The sequence below is a fragment of the Grammomys surdaster genome, unplaced genomic scaffold, assembly GCF_004785775.1.
Source record: "Grammomys surdaster isolate TR1022 unplaced genomic scaffold, NIH_TR_1.0 97, whole genome shotgun sequence".
Classification (NCBI taxonomy): domain Eukaryota; kingdom Metazoa; phylum Chordata; class Mammalia; order Rodentia; family Muridae; genus Grammomys; species Grammomys surdaster.
Genome location: NW_021604576.1, coordinates 10,964,886 through 10,991,715, shown reverse-complemented (window position 1 = coordinate 10,991,715; position 26,830 = coordinate 10,964,886). Strand labels below are relative to the sequence as shown.

The 26,830-nt window shown below is 40.7% G+C and overlaps 1 protein-coding gene across 7 annotated transcripts in view; it reads left to right on the top strand.

The window, feature by feature from the left end:
* The first annotated feature begins 8,963 nt into the window (after window positions 1-8,963).
* The window catches only part of Klhl32 (kelch like family member 32), a 164,778-nt gene continuing 146,911 nt past the window's right edge, over window positions 8,964-26,830 (top strand). For all 7 annotated transcript variants that reach the window (XM_028780708.1, XM_028780692.1, XM_028780685.1 and 4 more), the window contains exons 1-2: window positions 8,964-8,986; window positions 18,788-18,968. In XM_028780708.1, the coding sequence (XP_028636541.1) occupies window positions 8,964-8,986; window positions 18,788-18,968 (204 nt within the window). The remainder of the gene's footprint in view (window positions 8,987-18,787; window positions 18,969-26,830) is intronic.

Sequence of the window (26,830 nt, the reverse complement as noted above, 5' to 3'; positions counted from 1 at the left end):
GATATCCGTTAAGTACATTTGGTTCATAACTTCTGTTAGCTTCACTGTATCTCTATTTAGTTTCTGTTTCCATGATCTATCCATTGCTGAGAGTGGGGTGTTGAAGTCTCCCACTATTATTGTGTGAGGTACAATGTGTGCTTTGAGCTTTAGTAAGGTTTCTTTTATGAACGTGGGTGCTCTTGTATTTGGCGCATAGGTATTCAGAGTTGAGAGTTCATGTTGGTTGACTTTTCCTTTGACAAGTATGAAATGTCCTTCCTTATCCTTTTTGATAGCTTTAAGTTGAAAGCCGATTTTATTCGATATTAGAATGGCTACTCCAGCTTGTTTCTTAAGGCCATTTGCTTGAAAAATTGTTTTCCAACCTTTTACTCTAAGGTAGTGTCTGTCTTTGTCACTGAGGTGGGTTTCCTGTAAGCAGCAAAAAACTGGGTCCTGTTTCCATATCTAGTCCTTTAGCCTATGCCTTTTTATTGGGGAATTGAGTCCATTGATGTTAAGAGATATTAAGCAGAGGGTGTTGTTGCTTCCTGTCATTTTTGCTAATTGTGGAGACATCGTTTGTTTAGTTATCTTCTTTTGGGTTTGATGGAAGAGGATTATTTTCTTGCTCTTTCTAGGGTATGATTGCCCTCCTTGTATTGGGGCTTTCCTGCTATTATCCTTTGTAATGCTGGATTTGTGGGAAGATACTGTGTAAATTCGGTTTTGTCATGGACTATCTTGGTTTCTCTGTTTATGGTAATTGAGAGTTTTGCTGGATATAGTATCCTGGGCTGGCATTTATGTTCTCTTAGGGTCTGTATGATATTTGTCCAGGATCTTGCGGATTTTATAGTATCTGGTGAGAAATCAGGTGTAATTCTGATAGGTTTGCCTTTATATGTTACTTGGCCTTTTTCCCTTGCTGCTTTTAAAATTCTTTCTTTGTTTTGTGCATTTTGTGTCTTGGTTATTATGTGACGGGAGGTATTTCTTTTTTCATCTAGTCTGTTTGGCATTCTGTAGGCTTCTTGTGTGATTATGGGCATCTCATTCCTTAGGTTAGGGAAGTTTTCTTCTATAATTTTGTTGAAGATATTTATTGGCCCTTTAAGTTGGGAATCTTCACTCTCTTCTATACCTATTATCCTTAGGTTTGGTCTTCTCATTGCGTCCTGGATTTCCTGGATGTTTTGTGTTAAGAACTTTTTGCATTTTGTGTTTTCTTTGACAGTTGTGTCAATATTGTCTATGGTATCTTCTGCACCTGAGATTCTTTCTTCTATCTCTTGTATTCTGTTGGTGATGCTTGTGTCTATGACTCCTGATTTCTTTCTTAGGTTTTCTGTCTCCAGGGTAATCTCCCTTTGTGATTTCTTTATTGTTTTTACTTTCATTTTTATGTCCTGGATGGTTTTTTTTCATTTGCTTCATCTTTTTGTTTGTCTTTTCTTATAATTCTTTAAAGGATTTTTGTGTTTCTTTAAGGACTTCATCCTGTTTATCTATGTTCTCCTCAATTTTTTTGATAGTGTTATTTATGTCCTTCTTAAAGTCCTCTGTCATCATCATTAGAAGTGATTTTAGGTCTGGTTCTTGCTTTCCTGGTGATATGGGGAGTTCAGGACTTTCTAATGTGGGAGAACTAGGTTCTGATGATGGCAAGTATCTTGGGTTGCTGTTGCTTGTGTTCTTGCTCTTGCCTTTCACCATCTGGATCTCCTTTGTGCTATCAGTATTGTCTCTGGAGCCTGTCTTTCCTATTATCTAGGTTGTGTCAGAACTTTTTGGGATGGGTCTTGCTGCTGGGGTTAGAGCTGAGGCCCAAGATCTGCTCAGTGCTCGGGCTGGACCGGAAGGAACCCACGCTCTTGGCCAGGAGTGGATTCCTGGGTCCCAGTGGGTCCCTGTTGCTCCCTGTTTGGGGCAAGTAATGCCACCTCCTAGCCTAAGATACTGCTTGTGTTAGAGCTCCTGAGAGCTCTGCTTCCTCTGGTTCCTGTGAGATTAGGTGCAGAGCTGACTCCCGGGATCTGCCGAGTGCTCAGGCCCAGACCGGATGGAGCCCATGCTCTGGGCCAGGAGTGAATTCCTGGGTCCCAGTGGGTCCTGGTTGCTCCCTGTTTGGAGCAAGTGTTGCTTTTTCCTTACCTGGGGTGCTGCCTGAGTTAAAGCTCCTGGGAGGCCCTCTTTCTCTCGGTTTTCTGAGGTTGGGTACAGAGCTGCCACCTGGGACCTGCTCTATGCTCAGGCCCAGACCGGAAGTCCCCGAGAAAAACTTTTACAGTGAAGAAAATGCCAGTTATTTTATGCTGTTAGGGTTTGAAAACTCTTAAAGAGAAGACATTATTTTATTTTTCTTGAGTGTCTAATTATACCTTTTTCAGTAGATACCAGAAGCATACTAAACACTTAATCTTTGATGAATGAGTTTTTAAATCTAGCATTAAAATGACCTCTCTATTTTAAAATTGTATTTGGACCATTTTTGTCAGAAGTTTGGGAACTCTACACCATATATATTCTCTTAGAAGGTTTTCCATGATCTATGAAAATGGACTTGTCCTGTCTGACTAAGAACTGTTTTATTCAGAGATTTTAATGAATTAAAATAATTACATTCATGAAGTACATTCTGTGTCATGTAGCTAAGAAATATGTTATCTATCTTGAACATAGTTTGTATATCTACTAGTAAAGTGTACAAGACCTATATTTTGCTGTCTGTAAAGATTTAGAGGGAGTAATTCAGTTTCGTTTTTGGTGGCAACAGAGCTGTACAAAATTCTTTAATAAAAAAAGTTTTTCGTGGAACATTTGAGAAAAGTACCTCAGGATGTTATAATTGCAGGTTAGGTTATTTTGACAAGACTGTGTAACTGATCCAAGCAGTTTGAGTTTCTATGTAGAGAACAGGATGGAGCTAAAAATTAAAATCTAAACTGAAGAGGGGTACGCTCACACAGCTGGGAGAGACACTTACACAGCAGAGTTTCATTTGATTCAAAAGGTCTCCAACCACATGCCCTGGGGTGGCTCGATGTCTTATCCTTGAAGTTCTACATATATAGTATAGCACTTGATTCATTTAACTAATACATTTAATAGTATAAATGGAAACATTATGGTTCAGCTGCAGATCGTCTCTCATTAAGATCTCATATTTTCCATTAAAAATGGAAATACATTGTACTTTTAGTCTTTTCTCTCTTGGGGAAATTTTTTTTTTACAATAATAGTAGTAGTGCCTGAGGAATAGTTCAGAATTGTGAACATACAGGTGTGGATCTGGTCCATGTAAACAACATCACCAAGTAATATACCTGGGAAGCAAAAAGGAAGCAATGGGGTATGATTGGGACAGCTGTCAAAACTCTGCTGTCCAGAATGAGTGGTCACTCCACTTAAGCCCTGACTGGCAGGGGCAGGCTTATGGTTAAAAGGAGGCTGACATAGTATAAAAGTTCCTGCCCCTAGCCAGGAACTATAAGAGATGGTGATTGTGCTGTTGAATGCTATTGGAACATGTAGGAGAAAGCAGGGGAGTGACACTGGAGATATGTGGTTTCTAGATACCAAGTCATAAGAGGAGGACTAGAAAGTTCTGAGCAGTGAAGGGAGCAGTTAATAGTGCAGTTACTGTTCTGTTGCTGTGAAGAGAAACCATGACCGACTCTTTTAAGGAAAGCATTTAATTCAGGGCTTGCTTACAGTTTCAGAGGTTAGTCCATTATCATCATGACAAGGAGCATGGCAGCAAGCATGATGCTGTGGAAGTAGCTGAGAGCTCTACCACCTGATCTACAGGCAGGTAAGCAGGCAGGCAAGGAAGCAGAGAGAGGGAGGCGGCTATTGCATGGGCTTTTGAAATATTAAAGCCCACTCATAGTGGCAAACTTCTGAAAAGGCCACACCCACTCCAAGTACTTCTAATCCTTTCAAACAGTTCTACTTCCTAATGAGTAAGCATTCAGATAGATGAGCCTATGGAGGCCATTCTTATGCAAACATTACATTCTACTTCGTGGCCCACAGAGACTTGGAGCCATACCATAATGAAAAGAAAGTCCAATTTCAAAAGTCCCATAATTCATCACAGTCTAAATACTGTTTAAAAACCCAAAGTTCAAAGTCTCTTCTGACACTCATGGCATTCTTAACTGTAACCTCTGTAAAGTCAAAAGCAGAAAGCAAATCATATACTCCCAACATATATGGCACAGAATATATGTTATTATTTTAAAAGGGAGGAAAAGGAACAGTGAGGAAATGTTAGACCAAAGCAAGAGTAAAAGCCTGCAGGCCAAACTCCAAATTTGATATCTCTGTGTCTGATATCAAAATGTTCTTCAGATCTCCAACTCCTTTTAGCTTTGTTGACTGCAACAGACTTCTCTCTCCTGGGCCTGTTCCACAGCCTATTAGCAGCTCTCCTTGGCAGGTATCCCAGGGCTCTGGCATTTCTAACATTCTGAGGTCTCTAACACAATCAGGATTCACTTCAGCTTTACACAATGGCCTCTGTGAGCCTCCTTACAGGGGTACTCCTGACCCCAGCAGCTCTCATTAGCTGAAGAAGGGAATTTCACAATCTCTTGTATCCTCCTTGACTCTAAAGCCAGAACCACAGGATGAAACTGCCAAGTTCTACTTGTTGGGACTGGAACTCACCAATTACATTTGCATCAGATTTCTGTTGTTAATGGTTCCTATTTCTGCTTAAGCTTTTCTTTAATTCCTTCCACGAGTTGAAACCTTAGCTTAAAGTGTTCTTACCCTGAGGTTACCACTCCATTTATTCCATTTAGCACCAGGCTTTTCTTTAAGATTGTTATCTCCTTGATAGTCCAACATCACCTTTTATTGGTGCTCTTTCTCTCCTTATATTATACATTTTTATTTCTCCTTACCCCAGTTGCTGCTTTTTATTGTAGATCTGTGTAAGAGTGACTGCTAATAACCACATGACACAGTCAATACTAGGTTGTCTTAAAATTTGCTCTACCAAGAAGACTGAAGGAGCTGAAAGGGGTTGCATCTCTATAGGGAGAGCAACAATACCAACCAACCAGAGATCCCAGAATCTAAACTGCCAGCCTGGGAGCACATAGGGAGGGACCCATGGCTCCAGCTGTATATGTAGGGGAGAATGGCCTTGTTGGCATAGGTGGGTGAGGAAGTCCTTGGTCCAGTGAAGGCTGGACACCCCAGTGTGGGGGAAATCATAAGTGTTTATGTCTTAACCCTATACCCATGAATGTGACCATACTAATAAAAACAAATGTTAAGTCATTGAGTTTTTTGCAGGTCCTAAACCCAGTGTTTGGTATACTAAGAGAAAAGAGGACACACACTCACATCATTAGCCTCCCACAGAATTATCCTTAGAAACAATAAAGGGAGATGGTTTGGATTTCAAGTGGGAAGGCAGCTGAGACTCTTTTCTTTGTCCTTGACCCTACTCTCCTCTCGTTGAGCCCTAAGAATGAGGCCAACATGCTGTGTACCCAAAACTGAGTGACTTTAAACAGAATTTTTCTTTCCTAGAACTTGTGTAGTACAAGGTGGAAATCATGGTCTTGGCAAGGCTACACCCCCTCCTGTTACATTGCTGCTTGTTTGTTTGTACTTGTAATCAGTAAACCTCTGTTTTTGATTTTAAAAAGACTCTGAATTTGTGTATGCATTATTCCAATCTCTATATGTTTTAACATGACCTTCTTTATTGTGTGCTTATGATATGTGTATTATTATTACTACATTACTCTTTGAAAGAGCATGGTAGCATATATGTTCAATTCCAGTTCTCAGATGGCATAGGCAGGTAGATCTGTGTTCATTCAATATAGTGATATCAAAAAGGATTAGCATTTGACATGTTAGGTACATTAGCACAATGTAAACAAAAAGTAATTCATCAACATGCTTATCATCTGAGATGATCACTACACAATTCATCTTTGTATAGAATAAAGGAATTTAACATCTGCTTACCAAGGCACTGTGACAAATTAGTCTCTGGTTGGAAATTTCATTTGAAAAGGGAAAAGACAGTTTGTTTTTAAACCATATTCTGCATCTGCTGGTTCTTAGCAATTGTTAGCTCAATGTATATCTATGTGCGGAAGAAGTATATTTTGCAGTGGAAAATTCTGATATCCTTCACAGCCTTCCTTGCTCGTGTATAATAGTTATACTGCAGTGGAATGTTCTCTTTCCTCCCAAAATGTGTTAGGCTGAGCTAAGAAGCTGATTAAACATTACCAAGATTTTAATACATGCTTCCTAATTATTTTTATAAACATATTTTCATCTTTGTAGTATTGTGACATCAGTGAATTCTCAGTTCACCAAAACCACTTACATATTTAGTACTTGATCACAAAGCTTTTGAATACATACAAAGGAAGAGTCTACCTGTCAAAATTAGGGTTTTACTGCTGTGAATAGACATCATGACCAAGACTACTCTTAAAAGACAACAATTAATTGGGGCTGGTTTACAGGTTCAGAGGTTCAGTCCATTATCATCAAAGTGGGAACATGGCAGCATCCAGGTAGGCACAGTGCAGGAGGAGCTGAGAGTTCTACATCTTCATCCGAAGGCTGCTAGCAGAATACTGACATCCAGGGAGCTAGAATGAGAGACTTACAACCCACACCCACAGTTACTCAAGGCCATACCTTCTAATCCTGTGACTCGCTGGGCTGAGGATTTACAAACCATCACACTACCTGAGCAAAGAACTCAGAAAAACCTGACTTGAGAAGGATTAGGAGAGCCCTCTTGCTATACTGGTGGCCTCAGAAAGGAGTCATATGGCCACAGTTACAGTCTTCCTATTACTCTCAATTGTGATAGCTCTCAATTCACAGAAGAGGACCCTCTTCTTGTGCTTCCAAGTGAGCATCACACTCGCCTAAAGGTTGTGCTAGGTGTGCGTGTGTGGTGAGCTGAGAGCAGAGTGTCTGAAGGACAGCTCTCTGTTCTCATATCATGTACTTACTGGTGTTATACCAAGCTGGTTTGCCCTGGATTCAGAGGATTCTGAGGAAGAAGACAGGAGACTGATCAAGGTTTCATGGGGAAGTTAAGAGCCATAGATTAGGAAGGTTCTGAGCAGGGTGAAAGCAAAATGAAGCTGTAGAAGGACATGCCATCTCTAGTACACCATCCTATCTATGAGCATGTTCAGATATTTGCCTATAAATCTTCATTTTACCCAGTATATTATATATATAGCAAGTAGAACATATGTTGAAAAATAATAGTAAATAATAAATAGTAAGAAAACTTTTCTATGGTGATACGCCTTTAAATGTTATGTTTATTGAAGTAAATTATGTAGGATGTAGAAGGTCACCCTTAGATAATTTTGGAGAAAAACTCATTTATTTTGCTGACCTACAAACAGTGAGTATCTCTAGCAGAGAATTGAGTTCACTTTATGATTTTTTCTATCATTTACTGTTCGAAATGTATCAGATTAGATATAATTCTTTAATGGTGAATTGTTCTAACCTTTATAATTCTTTTCTCAATTTGCTGGATTATTAACTGTATTTTTAAAACCGAGGATTTTCAAGAGTAAGATTTTTTTAACCCACCTGTAATAAATACGCTTTCTGATTTCAAAGCTGAGGCTTTTGTCTCTGTTTGTGTTAGATATCAGACCATAGAGCTTATAAAGCACACTGTCAGGGGAAACTGTAGCAATAAAGGGTTGCTAAGCAAGTCTCTCAGCTGATTAAACAATGTACCTCGAATTATTTCAACCGTCTGTGCGTCTCACCCGTGATGGAGCAGGTGAGAACAATGCTCACTTCAGTTTTTGTCAGAACTTAACACTAGAAATAAGTGAAAGAGTATCTTACTTATAATAATTACAAAGAAAAGGACTACACGGTGAGATTGTGTGGACTAAATGTTTGAAACAACCCAATATTCAGTAATAATTGAACACGTAGATAAATGTAATTTCATTAAGTATTTCAAAATCATACCAATTGCAGGTTTCTTTATACTGTAATAAATGCTATATTTTATCAGGATACAAATATCTTATTATACAAAACAGAAGCACAGTTTAATACATCCCTTTCATAAATAAGCATCTTTACCCTATTACGGCTGCTTTTCGAAATAAAATTGAGACAGAAGGAAGCCTATTCAGCTTATCCAAATTCTAATTAATTTTGGCACTTGGGTGTATTACAAAATTCGAGCTAGACTCTAAGGAGAGTTGTAAAATGCAGTCATGGACCAGGTGCCAGACTGTTCAAATAATTTATTTTTCTGTTTAGAGTTACATAACTCATTGAAAACAAAGGCAAGGGTGTGTCGCACGGATGGATGGGAAGTGTGCACAGGCAGGGAGCTTCAGGCCTGAGGAGCACACCTGCTCTTGTATGCTAACCTGAGGCTGCCCTGAGAATCCAGTTTTCATTTCCTCCTCATCTTCCTCCTTTCTGTGTGTCGCTTCTTCAGTGAATTCCCAGAAACCATCTCCTTGAGTAGAAAAGAATCTTTCTGTATGTACTTACCCAATAGGTACTTGACTTAAACTTATTCCACTTATCATACTAAGAAGGAAACTTAAATGTCTATGGATAGTATCTGTGGTTCCAATCACTGTAGGTGTAGTAATTGTTCCCTATGACTAGTTGATGTTTTTCCTTTTGATCTTTACTCAGCTATTATCGAGTCTCAAGCACAGTATACTTTCTATACTCAAGGCTCTAAAAATGTCAAAAACCTCAAAGTTTAAAAACATCAAGAACAGGTCTAGGAAAGTGACGAGGGGATGTTAAATGTCAGCATTCAATTCCTACAGGCCTGTTCTGTGGCATTGGTGTCATGAGCTTCTAGATTGTTCTTTGCATCTTTCTCACTTTTCTTTCCTTCCTTTAATGCAGCTGGAATGCTTGTGGATTCTTCTGAAACCTTCTAAGCCTAACTCTGAGGACCCAGCTGGAGGATGCCGTCTGAACACTGCCTCAGGTACACACTGAAGGAGAATGCCCTTTTCAGTATATCGAGCTGAACCCCGCAACACTGCAGCACTGAACACTGAGCAGTGAACACTGAGCACAGAGCACTGAGCACAGAGCATTGAGCACAAAGCATAGAGCACTGAGCACTGAACACAGAGCGCTGAACACTGAACAGAAAGCTAAGCATTCAGCACAGAGCACTAAGCACTGAGCAAAGAGCACTGAGCACAGAGCACTGAATACAGCACTGAGCACAGAACATTGAGCACAAAGCATAGAGTATTGAGCACAGAGCACTGGGCACTGAGCACTGAGCACTGAGCACAGAGCACTGAACACAGCACAGAGCACTGAGCACAGTGTACAGAGCATTGAGCACAAAGCATAGAGCACTGAGCACAGTGCACAGAGCACAGAGCACTGAGCACTGAACACAGAGCACTGACCACTCAGCATAGAGCACTGAGCACTCAGCACAGAGACTGAACACAGAGCACTGAACACAGCACTGAGCACAGAGCACTGAGCACAGAGCATTGAGCACAAATCATAGAGCACTGAGTACAGAACACTGAGCACTGAGCAGAGAGCATTGAACACAGAGCACTGAGCACAGAGCACTGAACACGGAGCACTGGGCACAGAGCACTGAACACGGAGCGCTGGGCACTGAATACAGAACACTGAGAACAGAGCACTGAACACAGAACACTGGGCACTGAGCACTGAGCACAGAGCACTGGACATTGAGCACTGAGCACAGAGCACTGAACACAGAGCACGGAGCACAGAGCACTGAACAAGGAGCGCTGGGCACTGAACACGGAGCGCTGGGCACTGAAAACAGAGCACTGAACACAGAGCACTGGGCACTGAGCACTGAGCACTGAGCACAGAGCACTGGGCATTGAGCACTGAGCACAGAGCACTGAACACAGAGCACGGAGCACAGAACACTGAGCACAAGGCATGAACTGAGCACGATTTGACTGAATAAACAAAACAGTCATAATTTTTGTGACTTGGGTATTTGGAAAAAGGATGAACCACTAAGACCTCTTGATCAAACCTAGAAAAGCCAAATGAGTCTTTGGGTGATACGACTGTTTGTGTTTTTTCTTTTTTCGGATGGTAACCCTATGAGCAAAAGGCAAATCCCTATAAAGGTACATGATAAAATTTTGTAGAAAACTATACTGTCTCTGAAGATTGACCTCTTTAATGCAGTCAGTTTGGGGAGGATTCAGAAGTTTCTGATAATATCTTTTTTGAATATTTATTTATTTAACAAGCATTTGTTGAGGCAAACATTCAACTTGATGTAAAGTACCAGCTATGAATAATATAAAAAATTTGATTTATTCTCCTTTATAAACTGGGTATTTTATCAGAGAAACAGCTACACCACAAGTAATGCAAATGCTATTGTGAAAACCGTTCAGATGGAAAGTATGGTGAAAACACAGGAAAGAAGTATGCCTGAGATTTCAAGGATGAGCTGAGCTGGCAAATGTACCAAGGCAGGAGAGAGCTTCACATTCTAAAATCTGAGAGGCAGCCAGAGAGAAAGTATATAGCGGTCATTCTGCCTAGAGGCAAGTCACCATCAGTTTCTGAGGAAGCAGTCCAAAGGTCTCTAGGAGAGATAAGAAGAGAAGTAATAAAACTGAGGAATATCTGTAGAGTGTGAGAAATTAGATATGTCTGTTAAATAATGCTGTCTGAAGCTATTAGAGATGATTAGTTCCAAAATAAGTCCAGAGTCAGTGGCATCACCGGAGCAGGTGTAGCACCTCTGCACACCTCTTGTGAGCTTGTTGCAGTCAGTAATTCTCAGTGGAGAATTAGGGAATGATGTTCAAGGACCAGCAGTATTTCTTATTATCAGAGATCCAGGTACAGTTGACTTTAGCTACACATTGTGCTAAACATCTTGCCATGTATAAGACAGGTCCTCAGAGCAAGAACCAACCTATCTCAGAATGCAGTTAATACCAAGGCCAAGAAGCCCTGTGCTAGATCTGGTGCCCTGCCAATATGATACACATGGACCATGGTATTTATATGGTACCACTTCAGACAATTTGTTCCTTAGTACCAGAATCTGTGTGTTTCTTACCCTAAGCCTGCAATTTATGGTAATCAGTTCCCATCCTTCTGCTATATCTTCCCCTGTGTAGTCATATCCTTCCCTGCTCCTGCGCAGAGCCCTGGCTCCCCTCCTCTCTGTCTTCCATTATGCCTTCCTTTTGGAACAGTTGCAACAAGACCATGAATACTGTTGTGTCTTCCTCCTCAGCACAGACCCTTTTATGGAAGAGCTGCCCAGATTCCAGGCCCTTGCATCCTCAGCCTGCTTTTCTCCAGAGAACTTTTTCTTCCACCCAGCCACAGCATGGATCTTGTTATCCCTGTTTGTCACTTCATATCAGAGGGTCCTCCTGCCCAGCTTGCAGGTTTACCTTTCTCACTAGGGCTGTTATTTGCCTTCATGACCACCGTATCTCCATAGATGCCACTGAGTTCTTTGTATGTTAAATAACTATTGCTGCTGGCCATGGGGCCTGGTCTCAGGAGTGGCTTGTTTCCCCAGTGAGATTCTGTTGGGTAAAACTAAATTTTTGCTTACGGGTAGTTATCAATTTGAGATAGTTTCTGGATTAGGTGTGAGGACTTTTGTCCACTTTTGTCTCTCCTCAGTACTGGGACCTCATCTGGTGGCACAGATATGTGCAGACTCTATGTGTGTTGCCATGTTCTCTGTGAGTTCATATATTCGTTGGTCCTGCTGGATTGGGTGTCTAGAAAGCCTTATTTCCTTGATATCCCTCTGGCTCTTACAGACTTTCCACCTCCTCTTCTGTGGGCTTCCCTGAGCTCTGAGAGGAGGGATTTGATGAAGACAAACCATTTAGGACTGAGTGGTTCCTCACTTTATGCACATTGTCTGGCTGTGTGTCTCTGTGTTTCTTCCCATCTACTGCAAGAGGAGGCTTCTCTGATGATGGCTGAGGGAGGCACCAGTCTGTGAGTTAGCAGAATGTTGTTAGGAGTCATTTAATTGCTATGTTCCCTTCTTAACTGGTTTACATTCCGAAACTTTAGCTCAACCCTTAATTTTTTTCCATTCTTGTTGTTTTTGTGGCATTTGCCTGTGAAAAATTCTCATTCAGATGAACTGAATAATCTATGCTGTCCAGTGAAGACCAGTTCATAAAAGTCTTTAAATCAAACAAGCCCCCAAATGCCCGGAGTCTTACAACTGTTTCTGGCATTCCTATTTCCTGCCCCTCTAGAAGGAAACCAAACCACGACTTTTTTTTGTGCCTTCAGTGGCTTTTCCCATGTGAGCAGTTTTTACTGTGTTCTTAGGACAGCTGGGCTTTGTTGGCTTCTCTCTGAGAAACAAGAGTTATGCTTCTCTCCTTAGCCAAGACTGTGTTCTGAGCTTCAGACCTATAAATCAAGCTGTGTTTTTTGACATCTACACTTAGAAAGAAGTCTTTAAGACAAATCAAACTTAACATATCCCAAGATGAGTTCATTATGTTCTTCTTTTCCAGGTGCCCTAATACTGGGATATCAAGTTTTATAAACCAGAAATATGAGCATCTCCATGAGAACCCCCTTCCCATCCATATCTGTATTTAGCTTACCACCAGGCTCTTAACTTTCCCCCATGAATAACTTTCAAATCTGATCACATCTCTGAAGCATCATCTTGATGATTCAGGGTAGGGCTGAGATAGGCCTCAACTATTGCCATAGTCCCAAACTGCTCCAATCTGGCCCAACTGCTCTTGGTACTGCAGTCCAGTTGACCATGGCTGAGACTTCCCATGGCTCTTAGATGTCCTGGCCCACACATCCTGCTTGAGTTATCACCTCTACTGCAGTTTACTCAGTTCTCTCTTACCCTCAGTTTCAGCCACACTGATTTCTGTAGAAGAGTGTGTGAGTCTGTCTGTGCTTCCTGTTGACAGAAACCAAAGCTTGCTGTTCTCTTTCCCTGCGTACATCTTCTCTTCCCTGTATCAGGATGTTAACTCATCCGTCTATACCTTAGCTAGTTCTCCTTTGGGAAGCTGAGAGTACTTAGTGCGCCACTGTTCTGAGACACTGAATATTCTGTGGTGCTGTTGCCACACTTTATTTATTCGGCATTTTATTTCCAGAATAGCAAGGCAGAATAAATGTTTCTTGTATGTATGAATGAGGGAAGGGGTCTAGAAAGCTGTTCATATATAATCAAGTTTCTTTCTCCATAATCTTAGTATTTCTTAATTGTGCAAAATGTTTTAATCTAGGCTTATTATTATGACTGTTTTTATTTTTAGCATCTACTTTATAGAGTTTATAGAATATTATATAAAAATAAAATTAATTCCATTACAGAGTCTTTTAACAGCTTGCGTACATAAATAAGTAGTATTTTTTTACCATTAATACATAAAAAAATCTTTATCTTGTTGAGTAGTAGGGAAACATTAAAAGAGAAGTCTACAGAACTTTTATATTTGAAATGTAAAATGAAGAAGTGTAGATTTGTTTTAGAATTTATATCTTAAGAACTTTCTGAATTCAGTTAAGTGAATAAATGAAAATAAGACCCGTTGGGATTTCTGGGATCGAAGAGTTAACTCTATGCACTCAAAGTAGCCATTTGCACTAAAGCAGAGTCTCAGAATGAGCAGGAGGACACTGTTAGAAGCGTGCTTTGCATTTGATTTACTAGTTCTCGGATCCATTCCAGAATGAAAGTTACAGGCTCAAAGTCATGATTAGTCCTGTTCCCTGGGACCTCATGAATGAATCTACCCATTATTAGATGCTGGCATGTGACCAGTCTGGTGCTAACTCCCTGGCATTTCTAAAGTCAATCAGCTGCTGGGGGAGTCTGGGTTTCCTACTGTGATACCGGAGACCTGGGTAAGCCCTGTGAGATGCAGAAATGGTACTCGCTGACAGTGACAGCTTGCTTGGAGTCACCTAATAGGGTGCCAGTGAGCTTATGGACTTGGAAATAGGATCATAATAGAAAGCATGTATAGTTTAAAGTAGATACATTTTACAATAAGGAACAAAGAAACAGCTCTGATTAGTCTTAGTGGTGTAGTTCATGTAAATCAGTGTGTCCCAAATCACAGTCTAAACAGGTCTTCAGTATAAAAGTATTAATGAATCATATTGAATCCTCTTTTCATATCATTTTCGACAGCACATCTCAGCTTGTACTAGCCTGTTTAGAGCATCCAGCAGCCCTATGTATCTAGTGGTTCCTGTTTTAGCAATGCAGCTCTTGGGCGCCTACAGAAAACTGGTCTTGCACTTGGGGAGCCTGGGTACCTTCTGTACTAGCTGTGGATTTTGAGCCGTACTGTTTCTTTCATGGAAGAATTTCCCCAGTTTTAAGCTGAGGAAAGCTTTTTAAGTTTTTTAAGTTTCAGATTCTCAAATCTGAATTTCCCCCAGAGAAACTCGGAGCCTTCCTCATATCCTTCCCCAGCTATTTGAAAGTTTTTGAAAGAGTTTTTTTTTCATTTTTTGTGTTTGTTTGTTTCTCAGTAGTGAGAGGACATTGCTCTGACCTGAGAGGTGAGTGTGTTAGCTAGCCATGTCTTGTCAGGGCAGAGGGAGATAGCGACAAGCGTTCATCTGCTCCCCATTTTAATTTCTGTATGATACACCTCAGCCTTCGATTCCTGATTCCTGTTGTTCCCAGTATGTGATAATTAGCCAGGTGAAGTGAGCCTCACCTCTCCTGGCTGCCCTGTGCACAGGTGTGCTGTCAGGTTTACAGAGGTGAGGGCGTTTGCAGCTTTATAGCTAAGAGACAGGTGGGAAATTGCTTTGAGAATACAATAATGACTTGTTGAGACTTGTTGATTAGTGGGCCTTTGTTTCTTGCCAAATGCCAGAGTATTTATTTCTGCTTTTTAAGAACTCATAACATATTGGCTCTAAAATATTTAGGCTCTTCTGCCAAGTGTTGTCTTAAATATCAACTTATGGTGTTCTTTAAGGGTGACTTTTCCTAGCTGAGCTATTAAGTCTGTGAAGGCAAGGAGCATCACTAGTGTTCCAGAGCTCAGCCCTTCAGTCTTTGCCAAATTGCAGTTCACAGTTGTTCTCTTCCTGCCAAGATTTCTTAATAGTGATGTGGATCATGCACTAGATTTGGAATAAGAAAAGATTTTCAAGCAATTGTTGTTAGTGTATTCTTGTTCAACTACAAATGAAATTTCAAAATTCATTTATGGTGACATAAAAGAGTAGAAAGAAAATTATGAAAGTCCCAAATACAGTTTCTAAAGTTATAATACTAAAAGTCTATTTTCTGTTCCAAAATGTTAGTCCTGGTACATAAGAGAACAGTTTTGCAGCATGACTGCATAGGTTTGTGATTGTTGCATGCAATTGTATTTTCATATATTACTCAAATATTTTGAGGCTACTTATGTACTTATGTATGCTATAAATATAAACCCAATAAGAGCTTTTGGAATTTTTATCACCTTGGGAATAAGTTTTGGAGACCTTTCTTACAGATACCTTTTTTTTTTTTAAGTAGAAATAAGAATTATATCATTTTGTTCTTAACATTGTTTTTTTTAAAAATTCATGTTCATGAATTTTGGTATTCTTAATCTGTAAAACATAGGTGCCAATAGTACCTTCTCTTGGAGTTGCTAGGGAGAATAAGTTGTTAGTTATAATTAGTAATTATATAACACGCGGGACAACTGGCTGAAAACTGTAAGCAATATAATTGCTAACTATGAAAATGTCATCATTTTAGGAAAGCTTTTTCAGGCTACCTTGCTGATAAAGAATTCTTGTTTTTTTTCACCACATCTTTTACTTAATGATACTAATTAATCCACATTCTAGACTTTACATAGAAAATTTTATAAAGAACTATTTATGTTTCCGAAAGTAACTTTTAGTTACTGATTTAGAATTCCTGCCTACCACAGGAGCCACGGATGAATATTCAATGGCCGTGAGCCCTTCAGACTGCTGCAAACAATCCTTAAACCTTCCTACAAGAGCTTCCTGTAGTCTCTCTTTCTCTTGAGCTACTTTCTTTCCATAGTTTGGACTTCGATGCTTCCCAGTAGGCAATATTCAATAACGTTCTCTGAATACACTGGCTTTTCACTGGAAGAATTTGGTTCATTTTAAGGTAGAGATTTGTATTTAACTCTAATTTACCAGCCAATTGGCAGAAGTAAGGTAGAGCCTTGTCTAATAAAGCACCAGTGTGGATAAAGCTTTGTTTCCTCTAAATAGCACTTCTCATACTGGCACTGAGCTCGGAAATGTCAGGTAGAGAGGGTGCATGTTAAGGCATCCTTAGATATTTTAAATCAACTTTTAAAGGAGTTCACTGTTTGGAAATAGGGCATACCACCCTTGTCATCCTCTGGGAGTAACCTAGTAATGGCATTGTTCACTGTCAGGACCCAGTACTTGTTGTAAGATTCTGGAGTGATGTAGAGAGATCTTTGATGACCTAAGCTAGAATTGTCCATAGTAATGTGTAAATTCAGTTTGTGTTGTGAGTTCATGGCATCATTGAGATCTCATTTTAGAAAATCTTTGAAGTTCAAGTAGGAATTTTGAAAGGAATTTTAAGATGGGGAAGAAAATGAAGTGGTAAGCTTCATAATAGGAGTTTAACAATCTCACAAAATAAAAAGAAAAAATGGTCCATTCATAAATCCAGTACAATGATTTCATAGACATTGGAAATGGATATTTTACTTTTAACTTTCAATTGTCTTTTTCATTTACAAAGGACACTTTCCCCACCACAGAGATAGGTCTCATGCAGCTCAGGTTGGCCTCTAACTTACTATGTAGCCAAGGATAACCTTGATCTTCAAATCCTCTGATTCCCAGCTTCCTGAATGCTGGGATTGAAGCTTTATGCCACCATGCTCCATCTATTGCAGATTAATTTCTTCTGACATTTGTTGTGTAGTGTGCAATTTCCCACGATCTGCCTGATGCTGTGTTTGACTGCTTTGGATTCAGGATGCTCAGGTGCAGCTCTTTGGCTCAGTTTTCTTTTTTTTTTTTTTGTTTTTGTTTTTGTTTTTTTATGTACACAAATGCTTATATCAGCATTATTTATTAGAGCTTAAATATGCAAAGATAATAAATGTTGTAATATCAATGAATAAGTAAAAACTTATCTGTAACTGGACATTGTTTGCCCATAAAAGGAAATGAAGCACTAATAAAGGTGCCAAGGAAGAACTGAGAACATGAGTGAACTTCGAAAAACATTACATCATGCTAAATGAAGGAAGCCAGTGGTAAAGCATACACACCACTTATATGAAATCTAGAGTAATGATATCTAAGGAAATATAGTGTAGCTTAGTGGTCACTCCGAACTGCAGATGGAGAATGTATGTATGTTGGTTGAAGTGGGTGATAGTGAAAGGAGACAAGGTTTTTGAGGGGCAGTTTAGAAACAGGATTACTCTGCCTGTCCTAGAACTCTCTGTAGGCCAGGCTGGCCTCAAATTTGGAGATATTCTCTCTCTCTCTCTCTCTCTCTCTCTCTCTCTTTTATAATTTATTTTTTCTCAAATCATAATTCATTCACACAGGGGTTATAAACACAGAAAGTCAGGATGTGGGGAAGGGAATGACACTGGAGTGTGGGTGATCAGGAGGAATACAGATATCATCAGAACCAGGTATCGGCTGGGTGAAGGTTCAGGGGACAAGTCACTATGACTCTGCCTATGACTCGCTTGTCCTTATCTAAGTTGATATTGTCTGCCAAGGCTACCTATTTACAAGGTCTATGACTACTCAGGCTTGTAGATTTCCACAAAAGCTGCCTGTTTACATTAGCTTATAGCCATCTGTTTTGATGTTTTTCCATTGAGACCCAAGACTTGGTGTTAGTATACATGTATGACAGGCCTATTGCTGATTTTAGGCCTATGGCTGATTTTAGGCCTTCAGTGTGTAAGCTGGTCTGCCCCTGACATCTCCTCCCTTCTCTAAGTATAGAAGGGCTGTGGCAATTCTAAACTTGCAAAGGCGAGGATAGAGGCCTGACCTCCAGTATTTGAAGGGGACCTTGTAATGGCTCCGGTCCCCCTGTTGCTGTCCAGTGAGGCATGAGGGCCATACCCATCCCGATGTCTTTTTCCTGGAGAGGGGATACTTTTGACATCAACCCCTATGCAGTCAGGCTTGTCCCTCAGGGAACCCAGAGAGATATTTTTATCTTTTATTGATATTCCCTTGCAGTGCTTAGCCTCGCAGCCTAAGCAAGAATTCAGATTTTGGCTCAGTTTTCTTATATTTATTGGGTTTATGTATTCTAGGGAGACACATGGTGAGTCAAAAGTTAGAGAAGAATGGAATTAGAGAGCGAGTAACAGATTAGGAATAGTGTGCCTGCCAGCCACTCCCCCACCCACCCCTCCACACAGGGGAAGGTATGTTCACGTGTACACATAAACCAAGTTTTCCATGCACACACTGAAGGAATGAATAGGAGTTGAGAAACAGGCTCATGGATTCACAGACACACGTAGACTCTCACAAAGTTAAACCTCAGCAAAATAAACAGGAGCTACCAAGAGAAAGATGTCCCAGGACAGGGCAAAGGAAAGAATTAGAGTAAAGGACAACAAACAAAAATTGAGAACAGGAAGGTCAGACTCACAGTGCACTAGAGTTCATGTAGCCTCTCCAAAGTTCAGTGAGTGAGAGAGCCCCTGGGAAGCTGAGCTTGCGAAAGGAATAAACAGGGCTTCATTACTCTCCTTTGTAGTATTCAAGAAATGCTGACAGGCCAGAGGCTGTGCCACTCGGAATCTCACAATGACACTGTCCTCGCAGCACTGAATCAGCAAAGAAGTGATGGCATTCTCTGTGACGTGACCCTGATCGCCGAGGAACAGAAGTTCCATGCTCACAAGGCAGTCCTAGCGGCCTGCAGTGACTATTTCCGGGTAAGTGAAGGTGGATGTGTTTGTCTTAGGATGTCAGTACACAAAGGACAGCCTTGCTTCCTGACCATTCCTAGGCCATGAGCCAACTACACGGCAGCCTGTGGATTTGTAAGTGTTGAGAACCTCTGTACCTTAAGAGACAGAACTCGGTCCAGGGCCCTGGTGGGACACTCACTGGAGTAGGCTAAGTGGCTGTAATGGGAAACAGACCTTTGCATCTGATTAATGCATTTGGTTGGTGTTTTGCAAGCACTGGATGATGTGGCAGTGACATGCCTGGCATATGAAGATATGGTTCTTTTTTGCTAGAACTTGAAATTTGATTTCCAGCTGTGAGTGATGTGTGCTGATATGATTTGGGTGGATGAGGTCTTTTATATTTATATTTCATTTAATCTTCATGCAAACACCTTGTCCGAGTGCATGCACGTACTACTGAGGGCTGTGATTTTTATATATAAGGAAATGGAATCTCAGAGATTAAAGACTTAGAATTCCAAATGTACATAAATAATAAACACGGTTGTTAACTTGGATACCTGGTGTGTGACTTTTGTTTTTTAATTTTAGAAACATATTATTTGGGGGCTGAGGAGATGTCTGAGTGGTTAAAGTGCAGCCATACAAGTGTGGATACTGAGTGGAGTTTGGAAGGTGGGAGACCTTGCCTAAATGAGTAAAGTAGAACAGAAGTTGAACAAGATTCCTGACCTCAGCCTCAGGCCTCCACACATGAACTCATATACATGCAGACACTTAAACATACCCCCACACAGATGGAATAAGAATATTATTATCGCGTGTGTGTGTGCGTGTGTGTGTTGTGAATGCATGATGTGTGGGGGTGCACATGCCAAACTTGTACAGCAAGGTCCTTTACCTGTTGAGCCATTTTACAGCCTCCTCCTCCTCCTCCTCCTCCTCCTCCTCCTCCTCCTCCTCCTCCTCCTCCTCTCCCCCTCCTTCTCCTCCTCCTCTTCCTTCCTTGCCTCCTCCTCCTCGTTTTAAATTGGCATGTGTTCATTGTTTGTGTATTCATAAAGCAAGTTCCTTTTAAATGTATCATATATTTTCACCATCTGTCTTTCTCTCCTATTACTCCCCTGAGTTCTCCTTTACCCCTCCTAATAGCCCCCTTTCTCCCCCCCTCCCCATCTCTTATTTGAGTTGTCAGCTTAACAGACTCTAGAATTCTCTGGATATGCTGGTGTGGGAACAACCCACCTTAATTGTGAGAAGAGCTATTTCCTGGGTGGGGGACCCTGTAATAGATGTAGACAGCAGGCTGAGCCCTTGAGTGGAATTCACGCCTCTCTCCTTCGGACTGTGGCCAGCCACTTCCAGCTCCTGCTGCCTTGACCTTCCTGCCATGATCCACTGTATTGTGAACTGTGAACTAAAATAAACCTCTTTTCCCTTAAGTTTCTTTTTTTTACAGAATTTTATAAGAGCAATAGGAAAAGAAGCTAACTCCTCTGTGCTAGTCCACTGATCTACAGGTTTGTTTTTGTAGCAGTTTTGTACAGGATCTTGCTGTACAAGTTTGGCAACCCGGATTTGATTTCCAGGCCCCATGTAAAGGTGGATGGAGGGAGAGAATCAATTCTACAAAGTTGTCTTCTAAATGTCACATAGATCTCTTTTGCTGATATAGCTATTTTATGTGAAATTACTTCTAATCCATTAGTATTCATGATATTTCCATCTTATTCTTCACTTTAAGTGCTTATATTATTCTCATTGTAGTTTTTTGGCTAGGATTATTCCTAGGTTATTTATTTATTTATTTATTTATTTATTTATTTATAAATAATGACCAAATGGGGTTGCTTTCCTGAGTTCTCAGCAGTATGTTGGTTGCTGACATATAGAAAAGCTACTGATTTTTGTATCCTGTTCATTTTCTAGAAGAGTTTATCAGTTCTAAGAGTTTCTGGTAGAGCTTTGGGTCTCTTATTATGGAAAGTTATTGTCTACAGAATAGGGATGATTTCCATTTATATCCGTTTTATTTCTCTCCCTGTTTATGTTATTTATTTAGTTTTATTTCTCTAGCTCAAACTTCAAGACTGTATTGAGGGAAAGTATGAAAAGAGTGGATGGCATTGTCTCACTCCTGACTTCACTGCAAGTACTTTGACAGTTTAACTCTGATTAGGGTAATGCAGGTTACGGAGGATTTTTTCTTTTAATATTCAACATTTATTATGTTACTTGATACTTATTTCATTGATAGTTTCTTAAGGCATTTGTTGTCGAGAGAAATTTATCAAGGGACTTTATCGAAGGACCTTTCTGTATCTATTAAGATGTCATTTCTGGCTCCAAGTCTACTTACGTGATGTGCAAATGCACATGTTAAATTATCCTTACATGGAATAAAGTCCACTGATCATGATGAATGAGTGTACTGGCTGGTTTTGTGTGTCAACCTGACACAAGCCGGAGTTACCACACAGAGAAGGGAGCCTCCCTTGAGGAAATTCCTCCATGAGCTCCAGCTGTAAGGCGTTTTCTCAATTAGTGATCAAGGATGGGAGGGTCCTGCCCATTATGGGTGATGCCATCCCTGGGCTGGTAGTCTTAGGTTCTATAAAAAAGCAAGCTCAGCAAGCCAGGGAAACAAGCCAGAAAGAAACATCCCTCCATGGCCTCTACATCAGCTCCTGCTTCCTGATCTGCTCGAGTTCCTGTCCTGACTTCCTTTGGTGATGAACAGCAATGTGGAAGCAATGCTGAATAACCCCTTTCCTCCCCAACTTGCTCCTTGGTCATGATGTTTGTGTAGGAATAGAAACGCCGACTAAGACAATGATGCTTTTTGATGTGTAAATAAATACTTACACATATTTATACAGTTTATAAATATTTTGTTGAGAATTTGTGCATCTGTTCGTTGGGGAGACTGACCTATAATCCCCCCCCCCTTTTTTGGTGGCCTTTCTCAGTTTAGATGTATGTATAAAACTACAATGAAAACTGAGTTTGGCAGTATTAACGCCTTAATTTTGTGGACTAGTTGGAGAAGCATTTATAAACTTTGGCTGTGGATCCTTCTGACCTTGAAGATTTTAGTTGGGAGACTTTTACTAATTCTTTAGTCTTTGTGCATGTTACTCTTTGTCAGTTAACACAAACCAAAGACACCTGGGAAAAGGATACCTCAACTGAAAAATTATCTCCATCAGAGTGGCCTGTGGGCATGTCTGTAGGGTTATTTTCTCAATTAATGACTGATAAGGGAAGCCTCACCCCACTGTGTGTAGTGCCAACCCCTGGGGTGTATAAGCAAATCTGAGCAAGCCATAGTGAGGGTAACTCTGTAGTTCCTGCTTCAAGCACCTGCCTCAAGCTCCTGCCTCACATCTGTCTTAGTGTTTCTATTGCTGTGAAGAGACACCAAGACCATAGCAACACTTATAAAAAAACATTTAATTTGGGGCTGTCCCACAGTTTCAGAGGGTTAATTAGTCCATTATCATCATGGTGGGAAACATGGAGACATACAGGAAGACATGGTGCTGGAGAAGGAGCTGAGAGTTCTACATCTTGATCTACAGGCAGCACAAGTGAATGCCACAGTACGGCTAGCTTGAGCTAACACCTCCTCCCCACCCCCACTAGTGACATCCTTCCTCCAACAAGGCCACACCTACTCCAACAAGGCCACACCTACTCCAACAAGGCCACACCTCCTAATATTGCCACTCCCTATGAGCCTATGGGGGCCATTTTTTTCAAACCACTACAGCATCCCTCAGTGATAGTCTGTATCTTGTAATTAATTTCTTTCATCCCCTAAGTTAGTTTGGTAAGTGGTTTATCACAGCGATAGAATTCTAGGGCAATCTTGCTGTTATTACAGATCTACTTACATTATTAATAACCTCTTGGCTTAAATTTGGTAGGTCATGTGTATCTAGAAAGTTTCTCATTTCCTATAGATTTTTACAATTTATTAGAATATAACTTTCAATGTATGCCTTAATGTTTTGAATTTTACTAATACCTGGTATGCCTTCCCCATTGTCTCTAATTTTTATTAATTTAGATCTTTTAATTGTGTTAGTTTGACTAAAAGGTTGTCAATTTTTTTGTCTTTTCAAAGAATCAGCTGCTTGTTTTGCTGATATTTTAAAGTAAGATTTATTTTTGTTACTGTGCATATATATGTATGCATGTATGTATGTATGTATGTATGTATGTATGTATGTATGTGCCTCTGTGTGGCATGCTTATGTATCTGTGATTGCTAGCAGAGATAAGAAGAAGGTGTAATATCTCCTGAAGCCTGGGTTGCAGGTGGCTGTGAGCTGCCTGATGCCAGTTCTCAGAACAAGAGTCCTCTGCAAGCAGAATATATGCTCTTAACCAATCCTGCCCTGGCTTCTCTCAGTGATGGACTGTAAACTAAACTTGCTACTTCCAAGTTGAATTTGGTCATGGCTTTTTTGTTTGCTTGTTTGTTTGGTTTGGTCTTTTTTTCCCACAGCAATGAAAGGCAAACTAGAACATCATTTCATTCTGAGTGTATGCAAAACTTTAAGAGACTCGTAAAGCACTGCCTCTCCCAACCATCTACCCTAATTTAGAGTTATTTTTTGCTCTTGTATCTTATGTTCTACATTGAAATACCTAGATGCAGTGTCCTGCTGTCTTTGGTAACTTCTGTTTCTCTTGCAACAGTATAATGTTGTCTCTTACCTTGTAAGTGCTGAGTAAATAATTTGTTAAATTGATGAAATGTTTCCTAATTTTTATAGTAATTCATGTATAATTCAATTCTTAAAATCTTAAATGTGAAATGTATCTATACAACTTGTAAATTATTTGTGCATTTCTCCTTCCGTTAGGATTCTATAAAGTTAAGTAAATACTTTGGTGTGAACTAGACTTTTATGATCTAAAGTGTGGTATTTAGCACATGGCTCTGAAGCTAACATGCTTCTTGTTTGATTCAGAAGACAGAAGACTTCAGGAGTCAGCAGGCACATGCATCGGTGTAAACTGTTCCATGAAATTTCCTTGAGGGTTAACAATAGATTTTCTTGCTTACAACATGAATAACGAAAGAGCAGTTGAGCACAAAGTGCTTTGACTTCCTGGGATCATTAACATTTTAAAAGGAAGTATAAAAAACATTATTGAGTCAAGTAATAATGACTTAAAAAAAAAGAAACCTAAATATTAGGTTTAACTCCAGTGGTGTATGCACAGCATGGCGTTTGTCAGACATATAACTAAATTAGAGATGCAATTCCTGAAGAGGGTAATGCAGCAGTGGGGAAATGAAATGGATGAGCCTAGGAGCCTGAGTTCTGCATTAGACAGTTGTTTTCCACAGTGCTTAGCAAATGGAAGGTTCTACTTCAATTAATAATTGTTGGATTCCTCCTCTTCTCCCGCTGTGCTGTGTAAACAAGGACAGGTTATCTCTCTTCCTTTGACCTGTGGTTTTTCATCAGTCAGCTGACCCCTTCAAGCACAGGGCTCAGGATGGGGTGCTGCAGATTCACTGATGTGGAGAATCTCATCATCGATCAGCACAGTTTCACTAAACATTAGCTGTTTCGCTTCTTGGATTGATTTTTGGTGCCTGGCCATGCTATACCTGGGTGCTAGTGGAAAGAAAAGGTCAGCTCTTTTTATGGGCTCAGCTGCTTGCAGGCTCACTCACCTTTTGATAGTTCAGAATAGCTTGGTTTTATCCATTTCTACCTTTCCATTTTCTGAATCTGAAATCTCCTTCCTTCTTAGAAACCTTCAATAACCATCTGGCTTTTTCTCCTTCTCTGGCTATTCTTTTCTGAATCTGTGCAGGGCTGTGTAGTGAATGGTCATTGCCTGCTTGGGTGCTAGCTTCAGCCTTCACACACTCTGATCACCGCCCACAGCCCCTCCCATCTCTCATCTGTTCCTTCAGCACTGACGTAACACTGGCCACCAAGCTCAGTCTGTTTTACCTCGGGCTTTTGCACCTCTCAGTTTTGGAACTCTTTGCCTCTCAGTTTGCCGCTCTATCAAGGCTTATAATAGCCAACATGGCTGATGTCTTTCACAAGCCTTTATGTTGATTTTCCTCTGCTATGTTCCTACGTTCATAAAGTCTTCCATTTTTCAACATTTAAATTTTAGCTTGTCTCCTTCAAAGAACTGAAGAGAGGTACTATGACTAGCCAAGGTAGTGACGTCCATAGAGGTATTGTTGAATAAAACTGAACTGGAAAATATTGAATTAGAGGTAACAAGAAAAGTCAGGCAGAAGCCTTGTGATTGTGTGTGTGTAGTGGGTGAGCATGAGTCAACTGTGTATCTCCTCCTTTTAAAGTCCCTCTGACTCAGGGAGCTCATATATAAGGTCACAGGACCCTGTGGGGCAGTGGGCTGTGATAGGCTGCTGGGTACTTGTTCAAGCACAGGCCTTGAACCGTGGAGACTCTAAAGGGATGATAGGAGTTTGGCAGTGCTCCTGGACCCCCTGGTTCCTTTCACATAGCCACAGCCCTGTACAGCCCCTCCCAAAGAGAGATTTGTGGCATTGGTCATGTAGCACAGGTAGAGGACATGCCTACAGACCACAGAGCCTCAAGAAATCTCCATATTCATGAGATACCTAAAGGCCAGATGGCGTACCCAATTAAGCATTCCTTCCCAGATGCTCCTCCTTGCAAAAGGTATTTAACCTCAGGGCCATCCTGAGAATATGGGGTATTGCTTCATCCGTTTTCCACCATGACAATAAACACTTTAAGACCATGGACTACTTTTCTTCTTTGGGGCCATAGTGGGAAAACGTGGAGAAGGTCTTCAACTACAGAGCCATCATCTAATCTCCTGCTGATGACCTCTCTATGTTCCAGCTAAGGAGGCCACCAACTCAAGCAAGCTAGCTGAGCCAACCATGACCCAGCCAAGTGAGTCGACATGACCAAGAGCCCCCTCCCTGCGGGACACCACTGGAGCTTCTCTCCCTCACCCCTTCGGCTGCAGGTTGATCCAGCCTGTATGCCTCATCTTGGTCCTTCTGCGGCCTCTCAGGGGCACTGGAGAGCCCAAGGGCATGAGACCAATTGGTCCCCAGCTGCCTCCTGGCCCAGGGATCCCCAACCCAAGAGCTCTGGTCCCCACAGGGTTCCAGATTGTATTCTCTCACCCCTGGAGTGGAGCCCTGCGGCTCTCACAGCCTAACATCTCCCCAGCGCAGAGTGGAGGGAGCACAGTCGAATTCCTGCAACTCTGCCTCCCTGAGCCAAGGCACCAGCCCCTTAGGGTGGCAGACAAGGGACTCACAATTCAGCCCAACAGGACCCACACCTATGTGCACCGCACAGCCCAACAGGACCCTATATGGGCAGTCCTGAGTTACGAGCCACTCTGTGGTTCATGAAGTGTCTATGAGTTCTGGAGGCTATTTTAAACTTGCCATCTGATGTCTTGACTTCCTAACATATGTTCATGTATGTGTCAGTAAAATGATTCAAATGTGATGTTTTTAAAAGTTAAATATTTGAGCATCTTTTTCCTGTAGAGCCTGCATATGCTGTCTAATTTTCAGGTTTGAGAGAAGGACAAAAGCCTATGATATTGAAAAAACGGTATTTGTTCCAAGCACTTTTGTAATCCTATTCTCCAGTCATTATTGGAGTAAATGGAACAAATGGTTGTTAAATGAGAATATAATGGATAACTAGAAAATTTCAATTCAATGAACATTTGTTCTAAGCCTGTTGTTTTCTAGACATTGAGTCTGGAGGAAGACACAGACAGGTGGATGGATTACTATAATATAACATAATCAATATTAGGGTTTAGGGGTTTGGATTTGGCTTTGTTTTTATCCCATGTTTATTTGAGTATTTATA